Source organism: Nymphalis io, chromosome Z, assembly GCF_905147045.1.
Source record: "Nymphalis io chromosome Z, ilAglIoxx1.1, whole genome shotgun sequence".
NCBI classification, from domain to species: Eukaryota; Metazoa; Arthropoda; class Insecta; order Lepidoptera; family Nymphalidae; genus Nymphalis; species Nymphalis io.
In genome coordinates, this window is record NC_065918.1 from 2,794,429 (window position 1) to 2,811,955 (window position 17,527).

Below are 17,527 nucleotides of genomic sequence, written 5' to 3' on the forward strand. Positions count from 1 at the left end.
TAGCTGTGGTAGTAGCTACCAAAGAAGTTTTAGTTAAATAAACTAGATGGCTCTGAAATAATATTAAAGTAACAGTTTTTTTTTAATTTTTTTTTATGTCATCTTTCATAATCTTTCCGTCATTTCATATCAAAACGTAAAAGATGATGCCATTAAATTTTAGTTAATAATTTATAAACTAAATAAAAATGTAATAAAAGGGTAAATTTGACGAGAAAAGATGAGATACGTACAAAAAAAGTAGGTACCTAAGTATATATTATCATTTTATCGAATAGTTATATAAAAAATTAATAAATGTATTTTTTGCAGAACTTAATTTTTTTTCCTGAAAATAACTTTCAAGGATCTGCATAATAAGCCGAGCAATATACCTACGGTAAAGTTTTTATTGCATTTTTATATATATTAAACATACATTAACGTGTATATTTTTAACCTTTGCTGCAAAAATCTGCAATGTATTTTCGCCCCAGAATAAGATCGACGCCTACCAACAATTATTACCTATATACGAATATTACTCATTATTGTATAATCGGCAGTGCAAAAAAACATTATTTAAGAATAATTTATATCTTAAGACCTTTACTTAAAGCTGGACGAATATTTTTTTCATCGTTTGTTCGCAGACATGGGCTTGGGGGCTGATTTCGAATTCCCGATGAAATCTACTTTTTGCAGCCACTTCGACTTGGTCGAAATTGTGTTCATCTGCGTCGCCTTTACCTTCCTGTTGATTTTCCTGACTCAAGTGGGTCGCATCCTTTCATCTGGATTTATAGATTATACGTAAACAAAATTATTGTAGTAGTGTAAGTATTGGTGTATATGTATTATATATTATAATGAGCTGTATATATTTGGGTTTGGTTAGGGGACCATAATAAGCTCAATGTTTCTTTTATATTCCCCAAATTCATTGCGACTCAACTTAGTCCCTTTATTTCAAGTTAAGACCCAAGTGAAACTTTTACATTTGTATACATATAATTATATGTACAGATGTTGTCCATACAATTGTAATGCCTTGTAGGCCAAATATTTGTCGACGCAAAATAAAATGTTTTATCGTTTAAAGGAAACGGCTGTATATATTACAAGCTTCATAACAGATGAAGATTAAGATGAATAAGAACGAATATATAAAAGAATATAACCTATATAATTTAATGTATAATTATTAAGACCAAATAATATTGCAGCGTCTAAACAATATAAGCCATCTGCAATTGTTATATAACAATAATTTGAAAATTGCAAAACAGCCGACAGTTGACGGCATTTTTTAATAAGTGTTTGGTAACTAACAACGTAACAGCGGACCGCGTACAATGCTCTAACGATGTTTTCGATTTATAAAGAAATACTTTCGTAATACCTATTCAACTTATGTATTTGTAATTTATTCAAATGTTGTTTTTTTGCATATAAGAAATTCAATGTTATAAACGTTTAATATATTTTTAGATATTATTTCTCATTAAATATTACTCTACATATGTATTTTATTTATTCATTTAATTTTTTCACTATTAAAATTTAATAAATACAACTCGTTATGAACATAATAAAATTAAAAACCACACGCATGAATCTTACTAAGGATCGCATGTTCTAGAACCCCTGATTGGTTTCGCATATTTTGTTTTTGTATTATTAATATCGTCCTCGGCGGTAAAAAAATATCATCAGAAAACTTGTATGTGACGAAATATATTGTGCTAGGACGGATCCTGCAGTGGAGCAGCCTGCCGGAACAAGCTCTTAACGCCTTAGCAGAAAGGGAAATCCAGTTGTGCGATCAGTCTCTTTGTCTAGTTGTCCGTTAGTCTCAACATTCGATGAGACGGAAAATCCGACACGATTGGAGAGTTAGGGCGTAGGACCAATGACTTTACATGCTTTTCGAGGCAGGGAAGTGTACTCACTTCCAAGGTCCGCGGTCGCTTCTAGTTTCTAGGTTTTAGCTACTAGACAAACGAGGAAGTGTATTGTAAATAAAAATAATATAATAATAACTGTTTGTAGTGTATTATATAGCAGAGCTATTATCTCATGGCATGGTTTCTGTATATTTAATGTTTGTTTATCTCAAACCATTGAAATATATTTTAGGCACCGCTTATTATCAAATAAAATATAATTTTAAAGAACTTGGTAAAAATATATCATTTATGTATTAATTTTCAACTTTATACTTCTTATTAAGGAACAGATTTATTCTAATTTTATATATAAAAAATAGCATCAAATCTGCCAGTATTAAAGCAGTAGTTATTTTAGTTGAAAGCATCTGCCTACAAACCGCAATAATCAAGTTTCACTGCAAAACTCTTAATCATCTTCATCTGAATCTTGTTGCTAAACCAGGTACGGATTGGACAAAAGGCAAACTAAAGTGGCAATGACACCGCGTTTCTTTTGTAATTAAAATCTATTTTTGAATCTTAAAAGCAAAAATTTTGAAGCGATTTGGTTCGACCCTCTATCAGCCTCTTTCAGTTACAGAACTGTCTAGCATATACTGAAAATAGTATTACAAAGCTCTTGGAGCTATTTTCTAATGGAACATCTGTAATGGTATCGGGTGGACACGTATGTTAAGGGTTTCGTCAAGGGTCAGGAGAGGCGGAGGGGATTATGGCTCTTTAATGACAAGACTTCACAACAAGAAGAAAAGAAGAGGACCTGGGGTCAGTCCACTCCCATCTTACTTGCTGCGTCAAACGTAGGCACGTTACAATCACATTTAAACTGATGTAAGTGATCTGCTTTGGTATATATCTCCATCAGCTAGCAAGGCATCTTCCTCCTGCTTGTGGGAGGATACGCCCGATTATAAGGCATGGTGCGGTGGGTTATGGTTTTGCTAATCGTACTGAAGACAGGCACTCGATCACATAACAAACAAGATACACATCTCGACGATTTATCGAGGCGAGATTAAAAAAATGGTAGATACCTAATTCGGCCCTGTCTGTAGTTTAGATATAATAGGGGGAAATTATAAACATTGTAAAATGCATTTGTTTGTGTTCATTTTGTTTCTTCCTCTTACGACATTTTAATCTAACTCAAAGTTGGTGAATGTTGTACTTCCATCTTATATTTAGAAACGTATTTATTTTTACGTATTGATATGTATATATATATATATATATACATATATATATATATATACATATATATGATGTGAATGTTGGTTTGTGATATAAGTAAGTCTTTTTCACGTCTTTTTTATAGTCATCCTAGGATTTACGCAATGATCTGATTAGTCCGATAATCCTATACTCATATATGTACATAAATATACGTTTTTAAAACTATTTTCTTATAATCACTATTATCTATAATTCCATCGGTCGATTATTTCGGCTAATTTAGTATCCAAAATCACACGCGCATCAAGTTTTTTGTGTAGTTTTCATTTAAAAGCTGCGTGAAGGTCACCTTCAGGCATATTTGTGAAACAAGTTTCTGTTTGCGGTGACCAAGACGACAAAATGTTGACATAACGTCTCGACAATGGACCACTGACACACTTTGAGTGCAATAGGGAAGTTCATTCTAAGTATAATGTGTTTTTAGATTATGCACTGTAACAAATGTTAAGTATTGTAATATTTCTTGTGGTTTTGCTCGAGTCGAATTGGTTCTGCTCTATTATGCTCTGCTCCATGTAATCAATATTTGATAACAGACAAACAAGTAAATCGGTCACTTGATATAAAATGGTCAAGCTTCGCATTAACTTAGGTGATACTGACACTTCCGCATTGTCATCTAAGTTGATAATCTTTTGTTCTCACTTATCTACTTTTTTACAGTTTTTAAATTTAATTTGGTGACGCTGCTGTTATATAAGACTTAATTAGACCGTCAAAGCACAAAATCAGCAGTCTGACCCTATTCTCCTGCATTCACAGGCAAGGGGATTTTGTTGTTCACTAGTAAATAGCTTTAGTGGATATGTTCAAGACGCTGCACTTTGAAAGGCGGGGCATAAACATAAACAGCGACTATCTTTTGACACCTGAGATTTGCAGGCGATATCGTCATCGTGGCAAAAACTGTGCAAGACATGCTGTATATACTAAGCAGCCTGGCTGATTCTTCTGCTCGAATTGGTCTCTCGATGAACTTGGACAAAACCACGATAATGTTCAATGAACACGTCAACCTGAAACTTAACGGCACTCTTAACGGAGTTCCTCTCGAAGTTGTTCAGAGTATGTCTACCTTGGGCAAACTTTGTAGTTGGGGCTTAGAAGACACGTAGAAGAGTATAGCTGAGCTGGGCAGCATATAGAAAACTTGGTCAAGTCTTTTCGTCACGGATACCGCAATGCTTAAAGACAAAAGTTTTCAACGAGTGCGTCTTACCGGCTATCACCTACGGAGTTAAGAAACTGTGGAAACTGACAGTGCTTTTGGTCCACCATTTTGAGGTTACACAACGAGCTATGGAGAGGCCTATGCACGGAGTTTCTCTGAGGATCGGATCACAAATGTGGCGATCCGACAGAGAACCAAATTTATCGACATAGCCCCAAAGCATTATTAGTAAGCTGAAGTTGCAGTGGGTTGGTCACATATGTCGCAGAACCGACAACCGCTGGAGAAGACGTGCTCTGGAGTGGAGACTACGCCTTGGAAAATATAACGTAGAGCGCCCTCTAGCTAGATGGAGTGACGAAATGCGCAGAGGCTAGCAGCGGATGGAGATTGAGAGCTGAAGATCAAACTCATTGGCGTGCCATTTGAGAGATCTATTTCCAGCAGTGTACGACAAAGGGTTGATCTATCTACAGATGTTGAGATTATATTTAGATAGAAAGCAAAGATATAATGATTGTCTATTAAGTAAATAACCAAGTGGATAAATAATCACCATACAAATTTCTATTATATGTGTAATAATTATTAATTATTAAATACATTTTTCATGGCTTACGTAGGTAATAACGTAATTACTTGGAACAAAAGACAATTAATATTTCTAAAAATATTTATTATTATAATTATATATTTATGCAGATTTTAAATTATTATCAAATAATAAAGTTACTGTAATAAAACTTGAAACATAATTTGTTACAAAAAAGTAATAATATTCTTAATTTCCTACTTCCCATTAACTGTAAGATGAAAGCTTTAAAAAAAAGGTACAAAAAATTACTATTATAAATATGTCAATATATTCTAATGAAAGATTCAAATTTCCATTCACTATGGCGTGCCCTTTTCAATTGCAACCTTGGCCTGATAGTGCCTTTCTCATGTCGTTGACTCATGTGGTGTGTGTCGTCACGCCAGTCGAACAGCCGAGCAACACTATCGTTAACTTGTAGCCGTCTTGCAAATGGTACTTACTTATTTATTTATGAACACATTTATTAAATTCGGTCTTAACTCTAGTTGTAGAATTTTCAAATTATTCTGAAATGTTTTAACATACATATTAAAACTATCTTATATATAAATAAATTTACTTGATGATATATAAAACTGCATTGTAGATTATTTATAAATGTATAAGTAAATCTGTTTAACTGTTTATTTCCTTATCACGACTATGTATAGGGAGTTTCTTTATTAAGTCTTATATAAAATAACATTTATTTGATGTTATTTAAGCCAAAATCAGTTCTGTCGGTCTGATTATCAAATCACCATCACGACTAAATCAATCGTAACGAAATTTAAGATACCTACTTGTAGAGGTACCCCAGTACCTGAATAAGGACAGGATCAAAGTGATACTTTGATGCGGATAAAGTGGCGAACTGAAAGCTTTCCTAACCTTAAAACCTATATTTAACGAATTTTGATAATATATCTTTGTATGCACTCGTTTTATAGTATGTATCACAGTATGTACCTTAGACATTATATTTTATAATTATTGTTATTATATTGTATTATAATAAGACTTATTATTTTTTAATTAACATTATTTTTTTGTTTCTTTGACTTGTTCAGCCAAGATAAAACCACAAAGTATACGATAATTATATAATTGCTCAGTTTTCCCACTAGCGAATTAAAATCGCCTAATTTTTGGACATAGCAAAATAAAACTGGGTGCGACCCGTGAGGTTCTCACGACTAACTTCCCAGAGGTGAGGACTAAAAAACTATTTAATACATTTTCAAATCAATTTCCAACTAATTTATTATTTTTATAATTACATTAAATAATTATCAGACACATTATATATAATTATCAGACATTAATGTTAAACCTTCAATGGCTAAAAATATTTTATATGGCTTATGCTGAAATGATCATAACTTCGACAAATAGTTATAGTATAGCTTTATTTTTTTAGGCTTTTTATTCTTACTAAAAACAGCTGGACCGATTTTTCACTTCTTAATTATGTTATTACGAATGAGTCCTCAGTCCCATATCAATATCATTTTTTGTTCGCGAGATAATCGAGGCTACAGATAATAAGTAACGCACATACGAACACACAAAAAACGTTGGATTTGGATTCTGGTGACCTTGAAACGTGGAGATATCCAAAAATCGGGGATTCACAAAATCGACCCATTACATCAATTTCCTCTAGAAAAAAAAAATCCACACTTCAAATTTGTGATCATAAGTATTTAGTAGGTATGTATCAAGTCCAGCCTCTTCAGGATTAATATTATCATTTATTATAATATGATTATGTTAAATGAACAGTTTTTTAACAATGATACATTTGAATCAAAGACGTTCAAATTCAAATTGGCCAAACAAAATGTTCCTAAATATGTCATGTGTGCGGAAAACACCATTATATAATAATTGCAACAGTTTTCAACGAAATTTGATTCAAATCGCGCTGACCTTAATGTTATACGCAATGTTTGCTATAATTTGATTTATATAACGATCAGTGTAGCGAGAGAAAAATTCAGTAATGTCAAACCTTTGATTTTCTTCGCTATGTTTACGTTTTTAGTTTAGTAATACCGTAAGTAAATCTTTTCTTCGATAAAAAAAATCAACACTGGTATCTTTTGTTTTAGCTTATTATAATAAAAGCGAACGTTGTTTAGCGATGCGTTCAGCAATGCTCTTCTTTCGAATGTCAAATTAATAATGAGAGAAAATGCGAAATCAGTGTTTAACTAAATAGCCGCAGCGTTTATTAGTATAACCGTAATTTTTTATCTAATAAGGAATACTTAGGAAATATATTTACCGAAAACTCTCTATTGACCATAGTACGGACTCATAGAATACTTCATTATTATTTAAAAACGTTTTAAACATTAATTTTACAAAAACAAGATACTGAGAATGTATAGAAAATAATTAAGGACATTTGCAAAGGTCGAATACATTATACAACACATCCATTTTTTTTTCTAATCAATTTAATACTAAATAAGTCCTTAGACTAACCGAATGTAGTAAACGTCCTAATTAATTATTAATAATTCTTTACCATATAATTTTGCTCTATTTTATTTATTTTTTTCTCTAATTTCTTCTGTTACAATTTTATGATTAAATCTTGCATAGTTTGAATCCTATTTTACTCAACCGATTCAGCTAAGTTTTCCATGTGGTACTTTCAGTTATCGATAGTCACTACGATCTAATATAGATACTGAATTTTATTAAGTTTTATATATTGTTATAGCTTAGAATGAATACTTTGGATAGCTCAAACAGGGATTGCAAAATGTTTTGAACACGGTTAACAAGTTACAATTTGTGCTTTACAAAATGTTGTCAAGCTCTGAGCCATTCACCAGCAGTGTCTTAACTTCGTACTGTAATATCTGAGAGACTTCAGAGATACTACATCATCGGGGAGCAAAAGCCCGTGAACCATTTCACAAGTGCCCAGTACACGCCGGTGTGTTGTTTAGTGTACACGTCAGATTGATAAATTTCGTTCAATTTTGGCGGGATTTTTTGACAAGTAAGTTTTTCTTTAATAATTGTATTTCATTATTATAGATAATGATAAAACTTCAAAAGGAATTATAATGTATAAAAGTTTATTTTTAATTAAAAATTCATTGCTATGCGAACCACAGTTTAAATTGATTATACAAAGTACAACATTAATAGCTAAGCGACTTACTATTTTATTTGAATATTTTTTTTTTTGTATTTACATATTGTTTATTTATTACGTTTTTAGTGTTTTATATTTGATATATTTTAATATTGAACGAAATAATTTAAGTAAAGAAATGCCGATATATTTATATATATAAATATTTATTAAAAATTAAGTGCTCTGGATATTTACTTAATTAGTATCTAAAGTAAGTCCGGAAAAAAACCAACGATAAAGAATATCGCTAAAATATTATATGTTATAAATTACAATAAATCTAAAACCCTAATTATAAAAAATAGTTATTTAATTAACTTTTTTCCAGTATCATCCAAAAACTGGTTTAATTTCTATAAAACTTTCATATTATAATAGCTACATACATCTAGATTCAGAGCGCACACCGGAGACAGTTTATTATAGTAGTAATAAATATTTTTTTTAATTTATTACTTTTACAATAAAATAAAACGGCAAAGATGCCAAAGAATATTTTCGTTTGATTTGTAGATTTAAAAAAAATCAACGCCAGTAATTTTATTTATTTTTATATTAAATTATATTTATATATCACTATTAATAGTTTAGTCAAGTTAACTTTTTTATGACACAATATTAATTTATAAAAACATAATATAATTTTAGTTCAAATTATATGCGATGAAGGATTTAAGTAAATACCATATAAATTAATTTAAATATATTTAAGCGTTTTTTGAACATAAAAATTATCCCACACTTGCAATTAGAGATTGCTTTCGACACGATGCTTGAAAAATTATACCTACACATTGTGCTCTAGGATAAATCACTTGGATCCTTTAAGGTCAAAAGTTGTTTAATAATTCTAATTGTCTACCAAAATTTTATTTAATGAGAATAATTTGTTACTATTCAATCATTATATATTGATCAAAACACAACATGGTTTCATATTAGTTTCTTAATTTTTATGTACATTTTTATATTTATACTAATATTATAAAGAAGTGAAATTTGATTCTGTTATTTGTTATCCATCGTTATTTTGTTATATGTTTACGGTGAAGGAAAACATCGTGAGGAAACCTGCATGTGTCTAATTTCATTGAAATTTTGCCACATGTGTATTTTACCAACCTGCTTTGGAGCAGCGTGGTGGAATAAGCTCCAAACCTTCTCCTCAAAATGGAGAGGAGGCCCTAGTCCAGCAGTGGGACATTAACAGGCTGTTACTGTATACTGTATATCCATAATAAAGTCAAAAACTGCTTAACCGATTTTAAAAATTCTTTCACGTACAGAAAGCTTCCTTATCAGAGAATAACATAGATAAATATAAAGTTATTTAATAAGTATTTCGGTATATATTATACATTTTTTTTTATTTTGTAATAATTGTTTAGTAATCCAACAGCGCTATTTTAATAAGTAAATTAATAAAGATAAAAATATGAAAATTAATCTAAAAAAATACACATTTCTAGGCAATGTCTAATGACAGTAAATAAAAAAATACTAAATAATTTAATTTAAAAAATAGACAATAGGCTTTGTTTATTCAACTATACCCTATTTAGGTACCTACGTATTAACTGTCAAGTCTAATGAATAATATTGGGATGAGATCATAGAAAATTTAATATTTTTTAAAGATTTGACATATTTCTAACAGCAGGTAGCCATAATCATTTGGCATGTGGCTCAAAGCGTAAATAAACTCAATTAATGATCAAACATTGTTCTGATTATCGATATTGTGATTAATTAAATTGGTTCTTAATTATACAAGATCCTTTTTTTTATTTATTAATTAAAATATATATATTGGCTCATAAAATTCTGTAGTCAAAAGTGACTGAATAAAGCCATTATCTATTTCTCAACCTTTAGGCAAATCAAAAATACTTAATTTAAATTATTATATGTAAGTAGTGTCATAAAAACAATCGTAGAAAATGCAATTGAACCTAAATTAGACAAAAATCAAGTTGAATCTTAACGCGCGGGAAAGAGACAGCGTAGTAATTGTCGACGCCATTTAGTAGTTATGTATATGACCCTTTCATTTCGATCCAATTATTTGCCATCGCAATCGCTATCTCAAGAGTGGGGTCCGAATATCGAAGCTTATGTAATAATGAAAAATTATAATATTGCTCAAGCATTGAATGTAGCCGCAAGTTACCCAACGTTGCGTGAGACAGTGGGCGAAGTTTGTAAATCTGATATTACTTGGCGCTTGCTACACAGGTGTAAGAGCAAATAAATATCTTGCAAGTCACTTGTGAAATTTTAAAGAAACATTATCTATTACGGATGTCTTGAAAGATCTGCTGAGACAAGTTGAGGGGGCAACTAAAGATGTGAAATGTTTGCTAATCAGCTGGCTTGCTTGTGAAAACACGTTTTGATGTTAAAACATATTAATTTATTGATAAAATATTAAATAAATCTACATTAAATCATTAAATTCGTGATTACAAATAGCTATTAAATACATGGTATTAATAAAACAAAAACGAATTTCGGATCTTTTGTGCATAGTAAAATCAACATTTTCCCTAGATGATAACTGTACATGAATATATATAATGTTGTTTGAGTGTTATTAGGTAAAATGTAATCGATTGGTTTTTGTTATTCAGGGGTCTGTAAGTTACATTTAGGTACTACTTAAAAATGTCACTAATAATGAATGAATAACTTTAAGAGAAATATCAAATATCTTCGAGCAAAATAGGAACAAGAAAAAAAGTAGGTACCTACTAGGTACTTATCAAAAATAAATGTTATCGTATATTTTCTTTTTCTTTTTCTGGCTTGTATCGAAGCTAGTTCATAAGCATAAAAAATGGTAAATCTCCGAATGAGAGATAATAAACTGGTAATTTGTATACACATTCATTTTGGTGTTTAAAGAGTTTTCTCAAGTCTCATAAAATCTTAAGTTATTTAAGGTCAAAGGTGACAAAAATCGGTCTTTCACGATTATCTATCATTTATATTATAAATTTAAGAACGTCAAAATTAAGGTGTATACGAGTTTCCGCTTATTATCTTTCATTCCGAGGTAAATTCCTAGTTTGACGGTACTATTTACGATTAAAGACATTTATTTTCTCAAAAGATTTACATTCGAATCACTTACAGAGAAAATTACAGAACAATAAGAATAAAAAATTGTTTAAATCGAATAGGAGTACGCAGTGAAACAATGAATGTTATAGTAACATAATAATATAATATGTATATCGGTACAGTGCAAGCAAGTACGAGTAGCTTGTGACGTGAAGTAGGATAGTCTAGTAAAAAGAAACATAAAAAATGAATAAATGTAGTGCGTATACAAATTAAAGACAAGTAAGGGAGGCGACACATTAGACTCGTCTGATGTTTTTATTGCGAATCGGCAAGCGCAGCGTAGGGCGCCCTCCAGCCAGGTGGTCCGACGACCTTAAGAAGGTGGCGGGCACCAACTGGATGCGGAAGGCGGAGGACAGGGAGCTTTGGCGCACCTTGAGAGAGGCCTATGTTCAGCAGTGGACAACGATTGGCTGTTGATTGATTGATTGATTGATTGATGTTTTTAAATTTTATATTTTTAAATTTTGGTGTGCGATTGTTCATTATATAGACAGGCAATGCACAATATATGTGTGTATTTATTTACGATAATGCTTATAAATATACATATATAAATCAACTAATTTAATATTACATGATTATTGTCATATGTAAAATGTATAATTGATTACAATAAGTGTACATTAACAGTATTCTCTGGTACATTATTATTATCTTAGTATACATACATAGTTGAGTAGTAGTTTTAGTAGTTATTTTACATGAGATATATCCATAAGTAATGTTATTTTAAGTTAGGAGTAGTGTAGTGTTATTAGGTATTATATTAATTTTATATAATATTAAATTGAATTTTAAGAAGAATCCTTTAAAATGTGGCTTTTAAGACATTTTTTAAAATTATGTAGCGATTTTATATCTTTGATGTCCTTCGGCAAATTATTGTAGGTGCGTGCTCCTTCAAACAAAATACTTTTTCTTGCCGTAGTTTGTCTTTGATGGGCCTAAACATATGTTATTAGCATTTCTAATCATTCGCTTATGAATATTTTTTTTTTCGTGAAAGTAATTTGAGAGTGTATATCTTTTGTAAGGATTTTTCCAATATGAATGCAGGTGCTATAACTATGGATTTGAGTTAGGTTCATTAGTTTCGTTTCCTTATAAATTTTTATAGTAGGTGTTAAGTAGTTGTATGATGCCGAGATGGCCCTGTGGTAAGAACGCGTGAATCTTAACCGATGATCGTGGGTTCAAACCCGGGCAAGCACCACTGTATTTTCATGTGCTTAATTTGTGATTATAATTCATCTCGTGCTTTACGGTGAAGGAAAACATCGTGAGGAAACCTGCATGTGTGACAATTTCACTGAAATTCTGCCACATGTGTATTCCACCAACCCGCATTGGAGCAGCGTGGTGGAATAAGCTCCAAGCCTTCTCCTCAAAAAAAAAAAAAACAGGAGAGGAGGCCTTTAGCCCAGCAGTGGGACATTAACAGGCTGTTACGGATAAGTAGTTGTATTTAAATAGAGTCTTTATGAGTTTATTTTGTGTTGTTTGTAATTTTTGTAGATTGGTTTTGGCTGTCCAAATGTGGTTTAGCTAATGAATTATAAATAGTATAACATACACTTTTCGGAAGGCATCGTATTATACCTCGCACAGCACCGTTTGTTGAGAGAAGTTTTTTACGTGTTTTGTCAATATGATATTTCCACGTAAGCTGATTATCCACGACTAAGCCGAGATATTTTTTTATTTTATTTACCAAATGTCACGTATAAAAGAGATGACACGTGAGATCTATCAGCTTCAAATTTTGAAGTGTTTAATGATATGAATAGAAACTAAGTAATTCTGCAATAGAGTTATCCTAAAAAAATATTGTGAGGTTTTCCACTCTGCCCTCTAGTGTCAGTTGTTGCTAGATAGAATTCGCGAGATTGGGTGGCGCTAGTGAAGTCGCTTTGGGCCTAGTGCGCAAAATTTTCATCCCCTAACATTTATATCTATACTTAGGTATAATTATAGTTCCTGTACTGCTCGTTTAGGACCTAGGTGGCACCACATGTATTTTAAATCACGCTAACGTTGTGTTTAACAAGAAATATAAGGTCTGGCTTCTCGAAATATTAGTCGTGCCATAAGAGTAGTCACATTGTTCTAAAAGCGGTTGTTACTTTTAACGCTTATTTTTGGGATTCATATGCACGGATAGTGCAATGAATCTAATAATTGTGTAGTATAGACAAATGAAGTTGTATAGAAATGATTGTTTATTCGTCTATTGCCTGATATTACTTAATGTAAGCGAAATGTTAATCTCAGGTTGGCCCGCTGAACTGCTGCGGCAGTACTGATTCAGAAATACAATAGATTTAACTTATTTCTATATTATTATTAATATCGCTTAAGGCGTCGAAAGAGGAAAGCTCCTTAAAATTTAAATTATATTCATAATAATACATATTTTTAAATCTTCAAGGGTCATTAAAATTGTTGCCATGTATTTAATAGCTTAAAATAGTTAAATAGATCTATACTTGGTGGAAGGACTTTATGCAAGCCCGTCTGATACCTATTAATCAGATATTCTACCGCGAAGCCGCAACTCTTGTATTGTTATGTTCCGGTTTGAAGGGTAAATGACCTAGTGTAACTCAAGGCACAATGGACATAACATCTTAATTCCCAAGGTTGCTGACACATTGGGTTTATAAGGAATGGCTAATATTTCTTACGGCGCCAATGGATATAGATGGTGGTGACCACTTAATACCTGGTGGTCCATTTCCCCATCCTCCTATCTGTTTTATAAAATGAATAAAAATAAATAAAATAATAGGTGACCTTTTTTGTAACTAGAAGCAAAATGTCACGAAGATTATCGAAACGCTACTTGACCCCCGCTGAGGAATATAAGTGTCCTCTGTCAGCGGAAACCCAGGCGATAGCTGAGGAGCAGTTAAGAGAAACCGAAAACTCTAGGTCTCAAGCACTCCAGGCGCTGAGATGCTGGATGGAACAGAACCCTAAGTTTTCTGCAATCAGAATGGGTAAGAATAAGCTGAAACCTCATATATTTATAGTTCGTTGTTGACTTTCATTTCTCGCATTCCGATAATATTGTTAGTGATAGTGAAATATAAAAATTAAGCTTTTCAAATAAGTGTCAATGATAAATCCCAAATTTATTAATTTTAGATTATATTTTCAGATGGAAACTTTCTGCTACGTTATTTACGCGCGAAGAAATTCAGCGTCCCAATGGCCCAAGAGGCGATTGAACGCTACATACTTCTCAGACAATCCTGGGGTATCGCCTTCAATCAGCTGGACTATACTTTGCCCGTTATGACTGAAATCATTGACTTAGGGTAACTCATATTTAAAATCTCCCTAGACATAGTTTAGCTATATTAATAAAACAGATTTTTGTTTTATAATTTTGAGTGCTTCTATGCTAATGACGTTTCGCTTCTTCATTATCAACAATTTAAAACAGATCTATGGCGATAATACACATTATGAAATTTCGTAAATCTACGAAGTTTACCAATAGTTCATCTGCATAGTTTCACCTATAATATTATATACACATAATAAATCTGTATTTGATCGCTGTCTATACATGGAAGATATATAAGTAAAACGATTACCGGGGGGGCCTTTATGCAATAGAACCCATAACAATGATTGTTAAAAATTTTGTATGTTTGTCTGTGCGTTTGTGCACGCTAATTTAAGAAATTATAGAATTTGAGTTCGGTTTTCACTAATGTCTTGTAGCTAACTTCACTTAAAATTTCGTGTTTGTTTTATTTCAATCGCTTCATAAATAATAAAGTGATGTCAATTTAAAGAATCACGTCGAACATTTATTCAATAAAATTGGTATAAAATTGAGTTGAATTGGCTGAAACTTTAGCTACCTATAAATGATAGTCTGTGGAATGATGATGATTGAAAGTTTATTGGAACAAAACAAAGTGTAAAAATGGACAGTTTCAGAGATTTAGATACTTCCAATGTAAGTTGCACTCAGATCTATCATATTAAATTGGATTCAGCATATTTAATACATTTATGTTCATATTTAGCTTGAATAACTAAACACGTAAAAGTAAATCTGATGTTAAGTTTATGAGTTAATTATATTAAACATATATTTACCACAATACCGTACAGTAATCGTGCGTTTATTTAAATACGATTCCATACCATTTTTACCAATTCTTTAAATTAATATTTCAGGTACATTTTTGTAAGCCCCTTCAAAGATAAACTAGGACGTCGCGTGGTTATTTATAGGCCCGGTATGTATTTTTTTTACATATCATGTTTTTATTTGTCTCTACAATTTAATATAATATCAACTATAATTACATAATTCGAATGTCCACATAAACAAACTTACGTAATAAAATGTTTCAACCTTGTTTCTTTTTAATTGGAGTTATATTATTATAAAACACAATTCTAAAAAAGTCGTCTTGTGGTTTTTTACATTACGTTGCGTATGTACGTACCTACTTACTTACATAAGTAATGTATATATTTTGTATTTTTTTTACAAAGCACAGGCTACAGCGACCACTTCTTATCTTTTTGCCTTATCTCGTAACGTTTTATATAGGTAGGCAGACTTTAATGATTTATTCACTATATATTAGTTTCACTTGAATGAAAATACCAAATGATTATTTAGAATGTTAAATTGTAACCAAATAAAGGAATTCGATTCTAATCTACTTGAAAATGACGTATCAATTTAAATCTTCGCAAGCTTATGTTATTCGGATGACAATTTACAATTATTTTGTACCAATAGGCAATTTTTTTACAGTATAGGTTGGCGGACGAGCTGGTGGTAAGTGGTCTGGGACACCTGATGGTAAGTGGTCACCAATGCCCATAGATATTGGCATTGTGAGAAATGTTAACCATCGGTTACACCGCCAATGTGCCACCAACCTAAGGAACTAAGATGTTATGTTCCTTGTGCCTGTAATTACACTGGGTCACTCACCCTTAAAACCGGAACACAACAATACCACGTACGGCAGTTTTGCTTTAGAATATCTGACGAGTAGGTGATACCTACCCAGACGAGCTTGCACAACGCCCTACCTCCAGTTCATTCAACGTTGTAGCCAAGAGCTGGTTAATGAAATTCAACAATGGCTACCAGCCGACCCTTTGACCTTCAAGTCTCTTACATTACGTTGACAAAAACTTTTTTGTTTATAATTATAATTTACATTTCATAGGTGTATTCGATCCTTACAAATACACGAACCAGGATATGTGCAGAGTTATGGGTATCTGTTACGAAACATTGATGGAGGACGAAGAAACCCAGGTGCGGGGGCTAGTTCACTATGCAGATGGTTCTGGAGTTAGCTTTCCTCATATGACACTATTTACTCCAAAGGAAGCCGTAAGGATTGTGAAAAATGGCGAGGTAAGGACGAAATATAAATGAGGTGGATTTCGTACGCATTTTATTAAAATCAGCTAATATTTTTTAAATCATTATCAATTTCAGCGTACAATTCCATTAAGACACAAAGAGATTTACGGCGTAAATGTCCATCCGACTATCAAATTTGCTCTGGACTTCGGAATGGGTCTGATCTCTGAGAAGATAAGGAAACGTGTGAAGTTGTACACCGCAATAGACGAGGTCGAGATTGATAAGAAGCTGTTGCCTCAAGAGTACGGCGGTGTAATGCCTATGAAGGAAATGATCGGTCAGTTGATTTTCTATTTACTAACGGATACTATTTTTATTCAGTACCCATTGAATTGTTTCAACTACAAGTTACCATCATTGCTTTATCGTTAAAAACAAAGGTTAATTCAAATTAAATACATTTTTGTATGTATATTTTGAGTGTATGAAAGACAGAGGTTGCTTCAAAAATATTATTTATGTCGATAGAATATTTAAAGCTAAGTTTAAATTCAATGTTTCATTGTTGTCCCTTAGGAGAATGAATAAAATTACTTTATTCTATTCACAGATTTTTAAATGGTACATGTTATGGTCTGTGTCTCATACAAAATGAAACAACTCCTTTCTCTTTCAGAGCTGTGGAAAATAGAAATGGCCAACAAACGCGATATATTGTTACTGAACGACAAAATGGCGGTTCGTTTAGAAATGTACAGTGAAGCGGCGCGCGAGGGTGCTGTCTCGGCACTACGGAGTGGCGCTAATACTTGCGCAGGCACAGATGCTGTTGGTGACGCGATGCGGGGGCTTACTGGAAACTTTAGAAAACTTGAAGTGGACTGAATTACATTATATAGCTAGTTCTTAATATACTTAAGAAAAATATTAAAGTAAGGGTAATATAAGAGATAAATATACTTAA

At 32.0% G+C, this 17,527-nt stretch overlaps 1 protein-coding gene and 1 long non-coding RNA gene across 2 annotated transcripts; both read left to right on the forward strand.

Moving 5' to 3' along the window:
• The first annotated feature begins 135 nt into the window (after positions 1–135).
• On the forward strand, positions 136–1,476 carry LOC126780332 (uncharacterized). Its single transcript, XR_007670481.1, has 4 exons — positions 136–240; positions 313–379; positions 633–815; positions 1,082–1,476. It is a non-coding gene; the product is annotated as an uncharacterized LOC126780332 (long non-coding RNA).
• A 6,361-nt stretch (positions 1,477–7,837) lies between these two features.
• LOC126780326 (alpha-tocopherol transfer protein-like) lies at positions 7,838–17,527 on the forward strand. Its single transcript, XM_050504710.1, has 7 exons — positions 7,838–7,934; positions 14,013–14,203; positions 14,365–14,524; positions 15,402–15,463; positions 16,418–16,611; positions 16,696–16,900; positions 17,240–17,527. Exons 2-7 carry the CDS (start codon positions 14,020–14,022, stop codon positions 17,446–17,448), a joined length of 1,014 nt encoding a protein of 337 aa, XP_050360667.1. The 5' UTR covers positions 7,838–7,934; positions 14,013–14,019; the 3' UTR covers positions 17,449–17,527.

Bases quoted from the DNA above. Each gene is read 5' to 3' on its own strand.
- LOC126780326 (XM_050504710.1), top strand. From the start codon at position 14,020: ATGTCACGAAGATTATCGAAACGCTACTTGACCCCCGCTGAGGAATAT. The intron at 14,525-15,401 runs GTAACTCATATT...TTAATATTTCAG, and splicing joins ACTGAAATCATTGACTTAGG to GTACATTTTTGTAAGCCCCT. The intron at 16,612-16,695 runs GTAAGGACGAAA...TATCAATTTCAG, and splicing joins GGATTGTGAAAAATGGCGAG to CGTACAATTCCATTAAGACA.